This window comes from Metschnikowia bicuspidata, assembly GCF_001664035.1.
Source record: "Metschnikowia bicuspidata var. bicuspidata NRRL YB-4993 chromosome Unknown METBIscaffold_5, whole genome shotgun sequence".
Lineage (NCBI taxonomy): Eukaryota > Fungi > Ascomycota > Pichiomycetes > Serinales > Metschnikowiaceae > Metschnikowia > Metschnikowia bicuspidata.
The window spans coordinates 348,708-366,391 of NW_017387735.1; the positions used below are offsets into that span (position 1 = coordinate 348,708).

Here is a 17,684-nt window from a genome sequence, read left to right on the forward strand (position 1 = left end):
TTTATAACACGCACTGGATGGACTTATCAGATGAAACAAAAAACCATGTGTATCATTGATATAAGGAGCCTAGGGTTTCAAATAGCATTAGAGCCCACCTCCAAAGATTGACAATATTGATAGGTTGTATCGGGTGTGTGGTGTTTCTTAGCTACAATCCCGTAACATTATCTGTTTTCTCTCATCATGTGAAGCATTAATTGATCAGAAGAGCTGTAAACCTATAAAGTAAGGGACAAAGGTCATCACTCAAACTCTAGGCAATCACACATGAGGATTACTATCCAGTCTTGGTAGTAGCAGTCAACCAGTTGTCCTTGCTTTGACTCGAGATAGTTATATTCGAAGATCGTGAGGCAGCCAATTTTTAGTTTCAAGAGAGCTCGCTTGAAAAGCTAGATACTTTGTTTGAGTGAATTGACTCGATCTTTCTATACTCGGCTTCATTTGATGACATGGTTACGACTGCTAAAACCGGGGTTTCATACTAGTGCTCAGCAGTTGCCCTTGCGTATTTTGGCCGCGGCAATCAACACCCTTCCCTACCATTAGAACGGAGTTTTGCAAAAGATGCCGCGTATGCAAGAAACGTAACATACGCGACATATGAGTTGGCCCTGTTCCAAATGGGCAAATTATGTCAGAATAAATTCACATGTGTACAATTACATTTTTAGTCGCCATACGGTCAGGGCAATAACAAGGCAAGAAATGTAGTCCGTTTCCCTCAATGCAAAAGCAAAAGGGATCTTCAAGTTTTGAACTTTTGTTTGAAGAGTTCTCCAGATCTAAATTTTACTCTTTTTGTATACTTCAGCTAAAACTTTAAGTGATCTGAAGATCAATTTTTCTTGATCTGTCCCTGATAGGGTTTCATAGACGCGGATAGTTGATAAAATGCACAAGATTTCGAGTGTGAGCAAATTCATTAGACGCACACTTAAATACAACTCCTCAAAAAGTGACATTTCATAGAATCTCATAGTGCAGCTTATTCTCTTGGTGCTTCTATTCGAGTTAATTCGAAACACTGACTCAAGAAAGGCATTGTGATTCAACTGTTTCTATTTCTGCGTTGGTAGTTCGTCCAGACATTGCTCGAAACTGGCAAAATTTTCCCCAAGCGCAATTTAAATCTCACAATTTAAAAACCCACGTCTGGGTCGCACATTATGGACATGCCCTTCGGCCTGTGCGCACTAATGCTAAGGCGAATTGGGAAGCATTATTCCACCCAGCACATACCTTTCAACTGTTCGTAATAAGCATCAAAGTTAAATGTCCAATCGCAGCAGTATTGTATCCATCTCATATCAATCAATTCAGGAGTTTTGGTCTGAGAACGCATAATGAAGATTCAAAGATTGTCCGTATAGCCCGAGTATCTCCTGCACGTGGCGCAAGGACCACAATATCGTGACCTAGTTAAGAAAGTCTCCAACTACAAACATAAAAATTGACAGACCTTTCAAAGACACAAGAGATCACAATGGCACTCAATTTTCTGAAACTTTCTTCAAACGTTTTCGGCGGCCTCTCGGCAGATTTCAAGAAGAAAAACTTCTCTCTTTACGGGCAGTGGATTTCCTTGTTCACGATAATCTTATGTTTGGCTCTTGGTGTCGCCAACATATTCCACTTCAACTTGGTTATCATCTTTTCCGTGCTCGCTATCATTCAGGGTATCATTGTGCTTTTTGTTGAAGTACCATTCTTGTTAAAAATTTGTCCCTTGACAGACACATTCACCAACTTTGTGCGTAACTTCGACGATAACTGGCCACGCTGTGGATTCTACTTGTTGATGAGCGTGATACAATGGTTGAGCTTGGTTCTCATGTCCACCTCCTTACTTGTTATTGCTGTCTTTTTCCTTCTTTCGAGTCTTTGCTACCTTTTTGCTGCCTTAAAACATCAGGATTACATAAAGACTAGTTTCAACGTGGCTGGTGAGAACCCAGATTTGGAAAGCCAGGCCGCAGCTCACGTGGTTAGAAATGTGTTGTAGTCACACCTTATTTCTGATGAATGAAAGTAATTTAGATCAAATTGCGTTTAACCAAATTACGTTCGAACAATGGCCAGGGGAAGTTTGGAGATTGATGAATCCATTCCTGAAGAGTTCTATCGCTTAACATCACAATGAGACACCGGGGATTTCTTGCTCTTGCAAATGTATACACTGAATTGATTTTAATGTCGCTGTTTCGAAAAAAAATAATTGTGGAGTGTTGCATTGGCTTTTACGTAATCAAATAGTAAAGCTTGCCCGCCCCAAATTGACAACCCACTTTGTAGAACAATCGGCAAGTCCATCAGTAGACAGGATGACTCACAAGCTATATGTGTCTGTACTATCCCAATCTGAACACAGGATTATCAGATCGGAAAATGCAATCAATATCCTTAAAGTTATGGACTTCTCCCATCTTTTATGTTTGGAGAAGGGAACGACAGTCCTGCTCATACAGAAACCCCCACTGTTTTCGTCAATAAGTCACTTTGAAATAGCAATGGAGCTTTTCTGGTCGAGTGACTTTAATCTTTGTACTATCTTAGTATGTGGGAATTTCTCTTTGAAATTATTTTGTAAATTTCTGAGCTAATATTTCTAAAAAAGTAACATATACGTGTATCTCCAACGACTCCTCCAGACTCAAAGCGACGCGACTGCACATGCCACAGTCCTAAAAATTACATGTTGAGATAAAAAAAAAGCGCTTGAAGTGCACGAAGATTTTGTGATAGACGTGCTTCGATTATTTTTCCATCATTAAGGCGCCAGAGAAAACACGAAAGTTCCTTCTAATACTGACATCATTTCATACACTCGAGAACTATTCCCGACGTATAACAAGAAGACTGAGAAATACTTCCTCTCAAGCATTTTGAGATGGGCCTAATATCTTTTGCAGAAGACACTGAGCCTACGCATCTTGAGGAAAAGATGAGGTGGAAAGAAAAGCCCACCGTGTCCTTGGCACAGGCTCCTAAGACTGAAAAACCAGTAAAAAAGCTGGCCCCACAAAAGGAAGATGCGTTGACCTCCCTCTCTTTTGAGCAGGTCAACGATAACGCCGATGAGCTCATCGAACTCAGAGGCGCAGGTCGGTACTTTGGAGTCACAGACCCATCAACAGGCGAATCCATTAACGCTCAGCAAGAACTCGGGCGAATTTGCGACAACTGCCATGAAAGAGGGCACGTTCGTGCGAAATGTAAAACCGTCATTTGCCATAAGTGCGGTGTAGTGGGAGACCATTACGAAACGCATTGTCCCACTACGATAGTTTGTTCTCGATGCGGGGATCGCGGGCATACATGGGCTACATGTACGAGCAAGACAAGAAAACAGCAGTATTGTGAAACATGTGACTTGTACAGCCACAGCAATGACAACTGTCCCAGTATATGGCGGTCCTATCTCACAAAAGCCATAAAGCCCAATACGCAGCTCCCCCCTACTTACTGCTATAATTGCGGAGACGACATGCATTTTGGTGACGAATGCCCTGAACCCCGCACATCGAGAATACCAAACAGTAGTGGCAGTGCATTCAGTGGAAACAACCTTCCAAAGGAGCTCAGAGACCGGTATTTCAACAAGTGTTTTGGCAAGAAAACCAAGAGCTTTCCTGAGCCTTCGTCAAGAAACTTTTCAAGTAACAGTGGGAATGGCATAAATTTCCACAGCTACGGGAATAGCAGTCATGGCAACAATAACTACAGCAATAGAAATTACGGGGACAATGGTCACAACAACAGTTTCGGGAGCAGCAGCTACAACAACAGCTACAACACCAATAGCAAGAAGCGTTCATATCAAAGCACTGAGTCTGCTTCATCCAGAAACTACGAGCCGTCGAGGTCCGGATTTTTGGCATCGAAGACAAGTGGAAAGAAGTCTCAGGCGTCGGGCAAATCGCTTCAGGCGTCAAGAACTGGCGTGCTTCCAAGCAAGCTGAAGAAGTCAGGTTCTGCAAAACCAAACAGGAGCGGAGTGATCCCTCGCAACAAGAAACTGACCAAAGGGTCCATGCAACAATTGTATTAATCGGGAAGCAAGGAAAGGTGCTTAAAGGGTGCATAATAGAGAGCTCTTCGTGTCAATAAAAATGTGGCTCAACATAATTTTGTATAATTTAAGGTGTGGTATTTCCTGTTATGTGCTGATGTATCATTTTTTTTGTTTTTGATCTCGGTTATTATCCTGGCTTATATTGAAGTGACCATGCTCGGCACTGCTGACCACTGATTGAATAGATAAGTGGGTGGCAAAAAACACGCACGGTTGTTGGCCGAAGCAAGTAAAGCAACTTCGAAAACTTGTCTCTGGTTGATTCTCTCAATTGTTTTTCTAGTAAATCAATATTTCTATGAATGAAAGGTCACGACATGGGTCTGAAAATTCATGGGGAACGAAATAGTGGTCCAAAAAATGACTAGATCAAATAGACAAGAAGGGGATCTCGCGGGCCTATGAGGACTGCGCAAAAAGCAGAGCCTCGTATTGAAACGAACTTTGCATGCGATGTCATGCGTGCATGCACGGCTTTGTCGGAATTGGCTTAGTCAGTATCACCTGTTTAACAGTCTCATTCTTATCCATTCCCGATATCCTCTTTTACTTTTCCAAAGTTGGTCCAGAGATACGTCGATGCAAAGCAGCAGATAAACAGGGAGAATATTTTTAAAAAACCCTTCACATACTTAGATCTGGTTTGTGCCTCGCACTGAACATATAATGGACCAAATCAGTTATCTCGAGAACTTTTTCTACTACCCAGACAAACACTCCAAGTCTAGGGAATATGCACAACTACGCCAGCATGTTACGGTTAAGTACGGGGTTGTCCTTGCGTGCTTCATGGTGATATTCTTGGCGGCATTACCGCTTCAGAACTACCTTCGGGCGAAGGGATACTGGTTTTTCAACAAAATTCACATTCTAAGAACAATAAACAAGGCATTAGAACGTGTATCGCCTCCAGAAACTCGCCAAAATAGCCCGCGTGCTTCTCTTACAGGAAGACTCTGTGATCTAGCGTCCAAATGTGCACACTCCATATACTTGAACTCAAGCCCGCTAGTACAAATTCTACTCTGGTCCTCGGTATTCTCCACGCTAACTTTGATCGAGATCAACGGAGGGGACTTGATTTTTGTCGGTAAGCGATTGGGTAGGCTTTGTGCCCAGTCGCTACCGACAGTGTTTTTTTTAACCATGCGGCCTTCGCCACTTCCTCATACGTTATATTTGTCGCTTCTTCCCATCCATAAGTGGCTTTCACGGGCAGTGATTTTGCTTGCAGCTCTCCACACTATCATATACCTAGGGTATTTCCTGGTGAATAGCACATGGGATAAGGTATATAAAAAGGAGAACCTTTTTGGATGGGCCGCAATGTTTGGATTCATCATGATTATATGGACGTCGCTTCTGCGTGTACGTGACCGATCGTACAAGCTCTTTTTCTTCAACCATTATTTCTGGAGTTGGGTCATTGTTCTCAGTATCCCATTTCATGTCCGTCCCATTAATACATCCATCGCCAACATGTTGAATGTGATGCTTTTGATCTACCAGGCGTGTCGCAGAATTTCAATGACAAGAGTGTCTTCCGAGCTCGACATAAAGGTCAACGATGTTTCTCCCAACTTAGCTTGCATAGACATTCCGAATACTCTCATTCACACCAGGGCTGTCAACCCTGGTGCTCACGTGCGGATTACGAATTACCACCCAAATCCGATTGTTCGTTTGGGAAAGCAATTGATACCAAACTACCATCCGTATACACTTGTATCCTTACCACTGGATCGATACCAGCGACTCGTGGTGCGGAAAAGCTCATTTCTTTGGAGAAACCGGGGCCGGTACTTGATTTATGGAAGTTTTGACCCCAAGCTTCTCTTGATAAGATCTAGAAACACTCCTGATGCTAACTTTTCCATTTCTAAGTTGAGTGTTAATGCCAGGAAAATCTTGATTGTCATTGGAGGCTCCGCTATTTCGTTCGCGATCCCGTTGGTTAGAGTCGCTAACTACCACGGAATTCCAGTGAAAGTTGTTTGGGTCATTCGAGATTTCAGGGATATTGCCGTGCTTCGGTTTTTTGAAGGAATGATACACGGGGATGACTTTGAGATATTTGTGACGGGAAACACATCAATCCGCGACGGCTTTGACAGCTCCCAATTACGCAACGCCTCAAGTTATGGCACATTTCCTCATTCTGTGCGTGTCACTTCATCTGATTTAGAAGCCAACGAGTTTACACTTTTAGATGAAGAAGAAAATATAGGAAACCAGGAGAGCGAAAATGTTGATGTCGATTTCACGAATGAGGCCGAAAATGATATTGAAGAAGAGTGTCCGCAAGAAACACAGCATGTCGTCCCTCATATTCATGCGGGAATTGATGAGACTGATGCTTTGCTCGGTGTAAACGACGAGCGAGGCATATCTTATTTTCCTGGGGAGGAAACCCACTCTATTACATCTCGAAGAACCAGCAAGTCTCATTCCATCAATGACCAATTCGTGCCGCAATTGGATGGCGAGGACGAGTGTCATAAGAATTACTTGCAAACAATCAAGAAACTTCACTTGGACTGCCATATATACAAGGGGAGACCATTATTGAATTACCGGTACTACAACTGGTGTGTTAACGAGAGTGACATATTCACTCAGTGCTCGGGGCCAGTGATGGACGAATCACACAATCTCCTATGCTGTAAAGATCTTCCAGGCCGCCAGCATGTGATGGAGGGCGACAAGAAACTACCCGACTTGGGAAAAGTTTGGGTCATTTCAGCTGGCCCCAAGTCGTTGGTGAAGAAAACAAAGCTTTGGGCTAACGAAAACGGCCTCAAGTATCATGAAGAGGCATTCTACGTTTAAGAGCATCTCCGGACTTGTTTCAAATTACCATCCACCTATAACGCACAAAATGTATGAAATTTATACCCGCAGCCTAGTTTCCGCCCAACTCTTGTTTACAGTAAAGTTGTCTCTGTATGTTCTCCTCCTCCGCCAAGTCCTTAGTCACGCTGATCTTGGCGTTTTCCACAGCAAAAGTGATACCCACTATTCCCCAAGCGATGAAGTACCCGACCTTACACTGGGGCAAGAAAAATCTTTTGTTATGGCCAAAATTGTACTTATAGCTAAAATACGACCCACTCACAAGTGCAACAATCGTGCCCTTGAGAAACCCAACTGCCCCCGCAGTCAACAATTGGCTGTTGATTTGCTCAATACGTTCGGGAGACATTTGAGCGATTGGCATGATTTTTGATATACCTAAAAGATAGCACACCTATTTCACTGTGTCTTGTGTGGCAGATTAGTAGTACAGCTGAGAATCAACTCTATAAGAAGATGACAGAGGGTATGCCCGCTGATAGCCCGGGTTGTAACATCAAGATCGGGGCCGATTGTGCGGCTTAAATGCATGACCGCGGCCGGCTTTCGGGATGTGAGCAATTTAGCGATCACGTCAAGCCGACGAGCAAATAATGTTGCCATTAATGAAGTGGAGTGTCATTTGAAGCTCAAATTGGTTTATTCTATTAATTTTGTTTGTGTAAGCTATTAATGACCCTCTTGAGAAAAGGCGCAGATAAGGCCAGGAGAGGCTATAATTGGAGTACCATTTCGTGTCTCTTCAGCAGAACCAGAACATGGTTTCAAGTGTAAGCATACTACTTGCAAAAAATGATCCCACCAAAGTTCACTTTCCGTAGCTGGCAAGCACGGCTTGTCATGAGCTCGTGAATCTCATTGAGACACGAATGCTGTATGAGGGTTTTGAAAGGTTCGATTTCGCAAGTTTGGGATTCTGGCATGTACTCCATGTCCAACATAGTTCCGGAGCTCGTGATATTTCTTTCCATAATTAACTCTTGCAGCCTGATAATCCCGCAAACGTATTGTAAAAACTTATAATTTTCAACGCGCATGAAGTCTATCGAAGAGTCCGGGGAGAAAGGACGAGTACTGGTATCTTCGAATGACAACTTATGGCTATAATTCTTCGCTTTATCTAGCTCAGCCAACTTCACAAAGCTGGCCCTTGTCATTTGGCACTCGTGACATTTGCACCTGTTTGCAAGGGTATCGAGGTATGTGAGCAGTTCTGAGTGATGTGGAGGGGTCCAGATCCACTCGCTCATGTAACTCGAAATGTGAAGAGCTTCAAGTTCAGGGACCATAGTCAATCTATCAATGACCTTGTTAACATCAATGCTCAAGCTTGGTCCAGGAGAGCGCACCGTATTTGAAAGATTCAAGTAAATTTCCTTGATGTTTGAGAAATGCAGGTCGAATATCTGTTCCTCCACAATTCTTTTAAACTGAACAGTCTCAGAGAGCGACTTGTGGTGAACAAGAGAGAGTTTCCGGACGTTGGATTTGTATCCATGTATGATGTTGTAGGTTTTCCAATCGGAAAAAAATCTAACCATGCACAGGTCTTGACACTCATGGTGGCGAGCGCAGCTTACTTTGAGTTCCAATTCCTCTAAATTATTGAGGTTGAATTGGCGAATTATTTGCTGAAAATTAAGCATTGCATCATTTCTTAGACGATGAGTGCTTGTGATTGAAAGCCGCCGCAACTGTAATTGGGGTATACGCAAGTCCTGTATTAAATCCAGAAACTTGACAAACGCCAATGCTGAATGCAAGAAAAGCTCCAGCAAGGAAGACAAATTACGCCTCACATTGTCATAGTTGGGCTTTTCAATGGTATAACCTTCATCTGCATTCCCCTGATAATTGTTGCTTTCAACGTAGAGACCCAATCTTTGCAAATTATCGCTAGCGGGGGCCACAAGAAGGTCTTGAATATGGAACATAAACCAATGGCGTAAGTTTTGAATCTTGCGACTCTTCTGCGCTAGAATACAGTCGCCATCATCATATTCCGCGAATTGAATAGAGTTCAGTTCCAAGTAGTTGTTCAATGAGTCTGAAACACGAAGAGACAATATGTCATAATTGATGAAGCTGATCACATGGTTTGTCATGTTCCACAATTGTGCAAGCCTGTGAAAAAATCCAACAAGCGAGGCTGACGCTTCAGCGCTATGCGTGTTGATGATGATCTTGTCAACAAACTGAAAGTTTCGTGTATTTAAACAACCTGTGAATGTGGCCAAATCCGAGATTCGGATCAAAGTGGATGAAAGGTTCCCAATCAGAGAAATTTTGTGATCATCATCCACAACAATTATTGTTTGGTAGAGCTTAGAGCAAACGACGTGGTAGAGTTCCAGATTTAGTTGTGCAAGAGCCACTTGTTCATTTCTGTCTGTATAATGAACGATTTTGTTCAAGACGTTGTATGGCAAGTCATACATCCTAAATATTGGCGTTGTTCGATGCTTAATGAAAGAGGTAAGGAATTAGTCAAAGACTAGATGAAAGGTATTTGGATGTGTCTGAGTTAGTGGGGTGCTTCGCACTTATATCCACGGGAAAAAAAAAAAACATGGTACAAATGTAAAATGTGGAGTGAATCACATCTATAAATAGTTGCTCCGGACTTTGTTCCTTTAGAGCGAGGAATCCACACGCCAAGCCCCCACATAAACAACTTCGATGCGCCTCACTATATATATGTGCAGTACGTAGCAAAAATGCCGTTGCGGCCCCTCAGTTAAGCGGAGTCTAGCCCACAGATGATGCTGACCACGTCCTTCTTGGCGATGACCTTCTTAATTTTCTTTCCGTTTATCCGGGCACGCACCAAATCGTGACTCTTAAAAACCTCCAATATTCTTTCTTCTGAGAGACCGTCGATGCTCTTGATTCGGTTTACTGTTCCGATTTTTTTGCCGTTCACAACAATTTTGTAGTCAGTATATGGCGAGGTAAGAGGCTTAGTTGTGGGGTAAGTTTGCCATAAAATGGATTTCCACTTTTCGCCCATGCCTTCGCTAAGACCTTCCCAACATTCTTCTGCCACAGATGGGGTCACAGGACTTATCATAATCAAAATCTTTTTGTAAGAATCCAACAAGAGACTTGGCAGGATCTCCTGGTTTTCCTTCAATACCTTCTGGAGATAGTTGGTCAACTTCATGTAGTCGGAGATCACAGTATTCAAAGATAAATCGCGCTCAATTGCCTGAGCCACTCTGTTGGCATAATAATGTACTTCGTTGTATAAGTTGAACTCATCTTTGTTGAGCCTTACCGTCTTAAGATACTCGCCATTTATAGTCAAGTTCTCGAATTCATCTGATTCCAATGATGGCTTGAATTCTTTGCTCTGTTGAAGAAGCACATCGCTCTTCATGTTCATCACCTTCTTCAACCAACGTTGTATTCCTTGAATGTGTTCTTCGTTCCAGTTCAATGCATCCGATACTGGCGCTGCGAAAAGAATCTGAGCCCTTACAGCATCCGCTCCATATGTATCAATGAGCGCAGTAGGATCAACACCATTGTACTTGGATTTGGACATTTTCTCAAAAGTCACATTAGGCACTTCACCAGAGGCCTTTATGACTGGACCAAGAGAACCTCTTATCTCTACCTCTTCTGGCTTCAAAAATCGCCCTGTGTGAGGATCTGTGAATGTCTTGCCTTGTACCATGCCTTGGGTAACAAGACGCCGAATGGGCTCATTTCTGAAATGCGCACCGTCCCAAAGACCGCAGTCACCCAAGAATTTGGAGACAAATCTAGAGTACAACAAATGCAAAATGGCATGCTCCACTCCTCCTATATACAAGTCAACGGGAATGGAGCTAGTTGCCTTGCTGTGATCAAAGATCAGCATGCTGTTTTTGGGGTCAGTGTAGCGGAAAAAGTACCAAGACGAGTCAATAAAGGTATCCATTGTGTCTGTATCCCTCTTTGCTGCAGATCCACAAGACGGACATTTAGTGTTCACGAAAGACTCGATACTTCCAAGAGGATTGCCCTTACCGAAATGCTTGCTCTCGACTTGCGGAAGAAGCACAGGTAAATCTTGGTCAGGAACAGGCACGGGACCACAGGAGTTACAGTGGATTATAGGAATAGGCGCTCCCCAATACCTCTGTCTGCTAATCAACCAGTCTCTGATCTTAAACTGGGTCGATTTTTGGCCCCTTCCCACTTTTTCGAGGCAAGAAACAATCTTCCTACCAGCCTTCGAAGAAGGCAAGCCGGCAAATATTCCCAAAGAAGGCAACCCATTTCTCACTATCGACGAGTCATATAAACACCCATCTTTTCCTGTGAAAAGGGTGTCTTTGGCAGACGCAGTTTTTTGGTTTTTAGGACCCACGGTCTGAATGGCAGGTACTTCGGGGTTGTGAAGGCGCCAGAACTCAGAATCTCGCTCATCATGGGCAGGACAGCCCATGACCGCACCATGACCATAAGATCCTAGAACGTATGGTGCGGCGTACACAGGAATATCAAAAACAGATTTGGCGTTGCCATCCACTCCTATAGGAAGAGATACTCGAATGCCCTGGAGCTTATAGCCTGCCTTCGACTCTGGGTCAGTGTCGCCTTCAGAGCACTGAGCAATGAATTCGGCCAATTGCAGGTCAGCAGTTTTAGCCGCTAAGACAAGCGGGTGGTCAAGCGCCAAAGCCACGAATTGCACGCTGAATAACGTATCGGGCCTGGAAGTAAAAACAGAAATATCAGAATCTTTATTGGTTGCAAACTTGACCTCGGCACCCTCGCTTTTGCCGATCCAATGTTTCTGCATGGCCTTGACCTTGTCAGGCCACTGATCAAGCAACTTCATGTCTTCGTTGAGCGCATCTGCGTATTTTGTGATCCCAATGAACCATTGCTCTAAAACCCGCTTTTCCACTTGGGCCCCAGACCTCCAAGACCGGCCATCAGAGTCTACCTGTTCGTTGGCCAACACGGTCTGGTCCACAGGGTCCCAGTTGATTTCTGCTCCTTTTCGGTGGGCCAAGCCATTCTGAAAGAGTAGTGTGAAGATCTTTTGTGTCCATTTGTAGTATTCGGGTGACGTTGTGTCGACCTCCCGATCCCAATCAAAATCGGCCAACATCAATTCCATCTGCTGTTTCATTTTCCCAATATTCTGTTTCGTCCAGTCGGCTGGGTTGACCCCTCTTTCTACGGCTGCATTCTCAGCAGGCAAACCAAATGCATCCCATCCCATTGGATGAATCACTTCCCGGCCCTGAAGCCGTCTATATCTGGAGATCACATCACTAATAGTGTACACCCTCTGGTGGCCTAGATGCAAGATTCCAGAGGGATAGGGAAACATGGAGAGACAAAAGAAGGGTTTTTCTTTGCTATCTAAAGACTTATCAGGATGAAGCGACCCGTTTCCGAACGAGGCTTTCCACTTGCTTATCCATTTGGTATGTAGCTTGTTGAGAGCGAGCTCATGTTTCTGGTCTCGCACTGAAGATCCTGATCCCGAGACCAAGCGTCGGATCTGAAGCGGCTTCCCTCGTAAAATCCGAAGCATCTCTGAGTAAACAAATACTTTTTTTGGGCACGGGCTGTCGCGAGATTTCTGCTTGCACGATACAATGTGCTGGTGAGCACGAGATCGCATCAGTCGACTTGTTCCCATATGCACACTACATTTGCACCCAATATAAGATACACCTTCAGTTGTAGCGAGACAAAGGATCCAAGGAACAACCGGTAAACTTTCGTACAGCACAGCTCGAGATCAAAAACGTTCTTTCTTTTCATTCCCCTGAACCTCAAATATGTCCCACTCACAAACATATGGCGTTTGTCTATAAGATGTCACCGAAAGCAGCCAATGGGGAGACAGTATAATATACTGCCTATCACAAAGCGTTCCTGGTGCTTGTTCTTTGACCTACAAGAGGTTTAAGCGACGTGAATAATAAGTCTGCTATGCCATGGAATCCCATTGCGTCAAGATGATTGAGTAGACTTACTTTGAGCTCTTGATAGCTTACACCAAGCCACTTTACGTCGGCATCCTGTTGAATTTTTTCCACCGTGGCCTCTGAAATGGGCCCGGGGTGCCGCATGGTGAGACCAGGCTCCACATCCTCGAGTTTCCATACAAGTTCTGCGCTTATGTAAGCAAAAGCTGGATTTTGCACGATGCTGCCAACAGACTTAGTCAGGATAAGGTTTGAGTTGCTGAAGAAATCAAGGCCATTCATGCGCTGGAGGAAATAGGGGTGTAAATACATGCCCTGATTAATTGTATTTTGTTCGTGCTTGAACGCCATGTCGCGCCACACAAAGTTGATGGAATCCATAACGTACGTATTCTTGAAAGCCAGCTTAAGGATATCTTCTTCTGAGAGCTTGATCTTCTTTAGCGCCGCAATCAATCCGAGTGCTTCTGAAACAATGAGTGGGTGCACAGATGAAACGAGCAGAAACATCAATGATGGTGGTGGGATGAGGCATGCAGGGTTTGACCAAGATCTCGAATCCTGAGTTACCAATTCAACTGCATGATTCATAAACATGAGGAACGAAAGCTTGCACGATAAATTTAGAATACTCCGATGTTTCTCTATCAAATCCCATAGCTGCTGGGTAATTGACTTTAAAATCTCATCAGTACCACTCACATCAGTAACCACACATCTACTAAGGAGCATAGTCAATCCAGACAAAAATTCGGGAAACGAATCTTGAACATTGCGTTCATTTCTGACTAGCAATTTGTCAACACATGCAAATATGCTGCTCAATGACCGTAGAGTAACTTCTGTTTTTGCGAGATAGAAGTATTGTATGAAGTACACCTGCTTGTTCAAGTAGAGCATGTTTCCGTTAGCTCTGCATATGGAGTTCTCCATGAACATTTCCATTTCACTCGTAAAGAAAGACATAGTGTCGTATCGGGCAAAATTTTCAATCAGATGATTACCAGAGTCACGGTACGTAGAATTATCCGCCAAGACATGATGCAGAAGTGCCGCTGAGAGCTTCTTGTGAATGTGACTGGTGTGGCCAGCGGTTCGAAGAACAAGACTCACGTACAAATTTCTGTACTTGTGGTTCTGTGATTGTGTTTTCGCAAAAACAGAGCTGGGATTAATGAAATTAATGTTTTCTAGGTTGGAAATAAGCGTGGTCACCGAATAAACAGAACTGATCGGAACCTGCAGTCCTTTCAGCACCTGGTTTAAGAGGTCTGTTCTGGAAGTCATTTGTGAATCTATTTTTCGTTTTTTCGCACTTCGCTCAACTTGTTGGTATATCTGCAAGAGATCATGATGGATTCTCAAGATTTCTTGGCTGCACTCGTCATTGAGTGTATTTTTGAGACGAGATACTGGAGGAGCATCAGCAACTATTCTCACCTCAGATGGCTTGAGCGGCGGGATCTCATTCGAGCGGAAGATCTGGTGTAGGTTTAGCGGGCTTTCGGACCTAGAAATGTGCAAAGCTAGGAGTCTGAGGGATGGATCAAGCGGGAACCTTTGAAGAAGGTCTGATGTCAAGCGTGCATGCCACGAACGAAGTGCAGACTTTCGAAAACTATGCTTGACACTTTTGCAATTAACTTTGTGAATATCATCAGCTCTTGATGTTGTGGCTATGATGATCAACGTCACAATGTAAGGCCGCAGAAACTCATATGATAGTAACCCAAAGAGAATCGGAAGAGACCGACGTGGGACTGAGTACACATTCAGTCCGAAGAACGGTAGTATACTTATGGTCCATTGCAAGATTCTTTGTTGTGTGGGTAAAGAGAATCGCTTCAGTTTATGCTGTTTGCCATTCTTGTAGTATATCTCGGGCGCACCTATGACCCCAAGAACACGCAAAAAGACATCAGGCGAAATAAAGTAGTCCCCACGTGGAATCAAACAGTTTTTGAGTAGCCGGTTTCTCACCATTGAGCTCACCATGGGCTCAAAGACGAGGTCTAGTAAAGTTGATAGCTCCGCAGCCAGAAGCCCATCAACATTCGCCTTGTTCTCGAGCTTGAAAAGAGCTTGGGCCGTATCTGCATTAGGGTCGATCAATTCATCAATATATCCCCGAATGTCGTTTGCAAGATCCATCGAGGACGGGATGAACTGCTGAATATGAATTTAGATCGGTGAAGAGATGCCAGTGTTTACATTATTGAGCAGTATCAAGTCACGTGACTGATTGATACGGGCGTTTCGTGGAGCGCTTTCTTTTCTTATTGTTGCAAGCAGTCTTGGCCATAATTAGTTCGGAAGTCTGTCTACTTTATTGGGTCTGTGAATGTCGTGGTTTCCTGTTTCATGAGTATACGGTTATGCGACATCGTCGTCACATGCGTCTGTTCGTCTAGTTGTCTGTTCTTCTGAGTGCTCAGACTAAGTATTGAATACAATCTAGCAAAAACTTCTAAGGCCCGTGTCCTTTCTCGTGTCTTACTTGTAGCCTTGTTCATGTTGAGAATACTTCCATGCACGGATTTACCGAAAAGGTGGACCCAAAAGCATTTTCTGGTGCTCAGGACTGTAACAAGCACATTAAAGTGATAAATAACCATAGTCCCAAAAGAGGGTCGGCAAGAAGAAGGTAGCTTTCTTCGCTCTTTAAACTCAATGCATTGATTGTTACGCAATCATTTTTTTCATGCTCACTAACTACGCCTCTGCGCTTAGATCCCACCTGCTTCTCTGTACCAGCGTACGCCTCGGTCGAAACTGACCACACACAAACCTTCATTGGCATCGCCGCCTGGTCCCCCACGTACACCCTTCTTGATAAATGCAATGCCACTGCATATACTAGAGTCAACTTCGTCGTGAGTGGTGTCTTCTAGGTCGCTCACGTTGACCAGAATCGTGGCCTCCCTCTCCCGCAGCTCCAAGTTCCAGACCCGCAAACACTTGTCGAACCCGCACGACGCCAAAAGACTGCCGTCTTCATTGAAACTCAATCCCATAATCCATCCCTCATGTGCAAACCCACCTATGGTGGTCTTGGCGGAATGCGTCAGGGTCGTCAAAGAGCCCACGTTCTCCCCGTACTTCACATCGTATAGCGTGATTGAGCCAGCAGACTGATTGTCTCTGGCCACTGCTAAAATCGAGCCTCCGGGAGAAAATGCCAAGACGCGGGGCACAGCCGTGGATCCTTTGCCCTGCTTCACCTGCAAGTCAGTAGAGTGGAACGTGAACACCTGTTTCTGGTTCTTGATGCTATACACAACCACGTCTCCTGACGTATACCCGACAGCACAAAGCGCATCTGCAGTGGGAGACACACTCAAAGCGTTTGGGTACGAGGTGAAGTTCTTGGAGGAGTTGAGAACGCCAGCTTCAGTGGCCAAGTCAACGGTCACATCCTCGTTCTCGTCCACAAAAATGTTGAGCTCGTGGACGGCTGTCGTCCCGTTAGCCTTTGTACCTACGAAAAAGTGCTGCGTGGACTCGGGGTCCTTGTAGAATCCCGGGCACCAGAAGTCGTGGCTGAAGACCAGTTTTGTCGCCACGGCCACAAAGCTTTCGAGGTCGTCGTTTGTGTACTGGTAAAACTGAATCAGCCCGTCAAAACAGGCAAATGCCACCAACAGGACCCGCGTGGTCAGGCCCGAAGGCACGTCTTCAAACACAGCCACGTGATGGATCCCGATCTTATTGATGAGTTTGTGCACAGCAAAGTCATGTGGCATGTGCACTTCATCTTGCTTGTTGTCCCAAAAGGCAGCGTACCCGTCACTGGACACAGTGATGGTGTATTTATTGGTCATGGCTACCGCCAGAATGTCCAGTTTGTGGGCCTGAGCGGCGGAGACCGTTGAGATGTACTGCTTTCCCATCGCTTATATGGTGTGGCTGTGGAGTGTAAAGTTGAATGCCCAAAATGTGCCAATTGCAGTTTCCCGAAGATGTTGGTGTCTTTGAATAAACGTGCTGCTAGTTGCTGCTGGGCTTCAATGGGCACGTATGGACAGGTGCGCGCGTGTGAAGATGTATGGGTCGGCTGGGCCTTTAGTTGGTGCGGCTCTCAGATGAGGCGCCCTAATTCTTTCTTTATACGGCGAAATTATCCCGGCCTTTGGGGAGTAGAGCTACTTTAAATAGTGTGATCCATAGTGCTCCTTTAAAGAGTGTGATTCATAGTGCTATTTTAAAAAGCGTGGTTTCTAGTGCTACTCCCAAGAGTGTGATCAATAGTGATACTTTGAATAGTGGGATTTTAGTGCTTCGAATAGTGGGATGTTCATGGAATTGTTTAGAATAGCAAAAGATAGCACCACTCCAAGTATTGGGATGTTCATACTACTGTTTTTTTTTTCTTTGATGTATTGTTAGTCGAAAAATGAATGGTGGATATCGATATTGTTGTTTTGGATGTTAATAACACTGCTTTCGAATAGGGGATCAATAGTACTGCCGTGTATAATTGAGAGATCAATACTGTTGGAATACTTAAAATGTTCGTAGCACTTTTTTGAATGCTTGGAAATTGACAACTCTGCTCTATATAGTAGGTTTTTGATAAAACAGTTGGAGAGACGGGGTAATGAAACACGCGGTTTTGTCATGGGTGATGTGTAGAATGACTGACCGCATGCGTAATCATGCTTCGAACACAGCACGACGCCAAAACAAGGCCCGATTTAAGCAATCAATGGAGTTATTATTCCTGCAACAATATATTTCTTCCAGGTGGAACCGCGAGTATACTGATCAATACCCATAAAATTTTATTTGACTCTGGATATGCTGAATTGTCTCGC

At 44.1% G+C, this 17,684-nt stretch overlaps 8 protein-coding genes across 8 annotated transcripts; 3 read left to right on the forward strand and 5 right to left on the reverse strand.

The window, feature by feature from the left end:
• The first annotated feature begins 1,213 nt into the window (after positions 1 to 1,213).
• Positions 1,214 to 2,329, forward strand: TVP18 (Tvp18p). The gene has a single exon (XM_018856155.1). The coding sequence runs from the start codon at positions 1,490 to 1,492 to the stop codon at positions 2,006 to 2,008; it is 519 nt and encodes a 172-aa protein (XP_018710374.1). The 5' UTR covers positions 1,214 to 1,489; the 3' UTR covers positions 2,009 to 2,329.
• Positions 2,330 to 2,729: 400 nt separating this feature from the next.
• Positions 2,730 to 4,389, forward strand: METBIDRAFT_32901 (TRAMP complex RNA-binding subunit). Its single transcript, XM_018856156.1, has one exon. The coding sequence runs from the start codon at positions 2,894 to 2,896 to the stop codon at positions 4,052 to 4,054; it is 1,161 nt and encodes a 386-aa protein (XP_018710375.1). The 5' UTR covers positions 2,730 to 2,893; the 3' UTR covers positions 4,055 to 4,389.
• Positions 4,390 to 4,744: 355 nt separating this feature from the next.
• Positions 4,745 to 6,907, forward strand: METBIDRAFT_79194 (putative ferric-chelate reductase; the record flags this gene model as incomplete). Its single annotated transcript, XM_018859017.1, has 1 exon — positions 4,745 to 6,907. One exon carries the CDS (start codon positions 4,745 to 4,747, stop codon positions 6,905 to 6,907), a length of 2,163 nt encoding a protein of 720 aa, XP_018710376.1.
• Positions 6,908 to 6,980: 73 nt separating this feature from the next.
• METBIDRAFT_12889 (uncharacterized protein) lies at positions 6,981 to 7,295 on the reverse strand (the record flags this gene model as incomplete). The annotated part of the gene is made up of 1 exon (XM_018854275.1): positions 6,981 to 7,295. One exon carries the CDS (start codon positions 7,293 to 7,295, stop codon positions 6,981 to 6,983), a length of 315 nt encoding a protein of 104 aa, XP_018710377.1.
• A 415-nt stretch (positions 7,296 to 7,710) lies between these two features.
• METBIDRAFT_45474 (uncharacterized protein) lies at positions 7,711 to 9,369 on the reverse strand (the record flags this gene model as incomplete). Its single annotated transcript, XM_018857920.1, has 1 exon — positions 7,711 to 9,369. One exon carries the CDS (start codon positions 9,367 to 9,369, stop codon positions 7,711 to 7,713), a length of 1,659 nt encoding a protein of 552 aa, XP_018710378.1.
• A 299-nt stretch (positions 9,370 to 9,668) lies between these two features.
• NAM2 (leucine--tRNA ligase) lies at positions 9,669 to 12,470 on the reverse strand (the record flags this gene model as incomplete). Its single annotated transcript, XM_018857915.1, has 1 exon — positions 9,669 to 12,470. The coding sequence occupies one exon, from the start codon at positions 12,468 to 12,470 to the stop codon at positions 9,669 to 9,671; it is 2,802 nt and encodes a 933-aa protein (XP_018710379.1).
• Positions 12,471 to 12,691: 221 nt separating this feature from the next.
• METBIDRAFT_208792 (uncharacterized protein) lies at positions 12,692 to 15,107 on the reverse strand. The gene has a single exon (XM_018855019.1). The coding sequence runs from the start codon at positions 15,019 to 15,021 to the stop codon at positions 12,805 to 12,807; it is 2,217 nt and encodes a 738-aa protein (XP_018710380.1). The 5' UTR covers positions 15,022 to 15,107; the 3' UTR covers positions 12,692 to 12,804.
• Positions 15,108 to 15,212: 105 nt separating this feature from the next.
• Positions 15,213 to 16,911, reverse strand: SKI8 (SKI complex subunit WD repeat protein). The gene has a single exon (XM_018856157.1). It carries the CDS (start codon positions 16,758 to 16,760, stop codon positions 15,597 to 15,599), a length of 1,164 nt encoding a protein of 387 aa, XP_018710381.1. The 5' UTR covers positions 16,761 to 16,911; the 3' UTR covers positions 15,213 to 15,596.
• Positions 16,912 to 17,684: the final 773 nt, after the last annotated feature.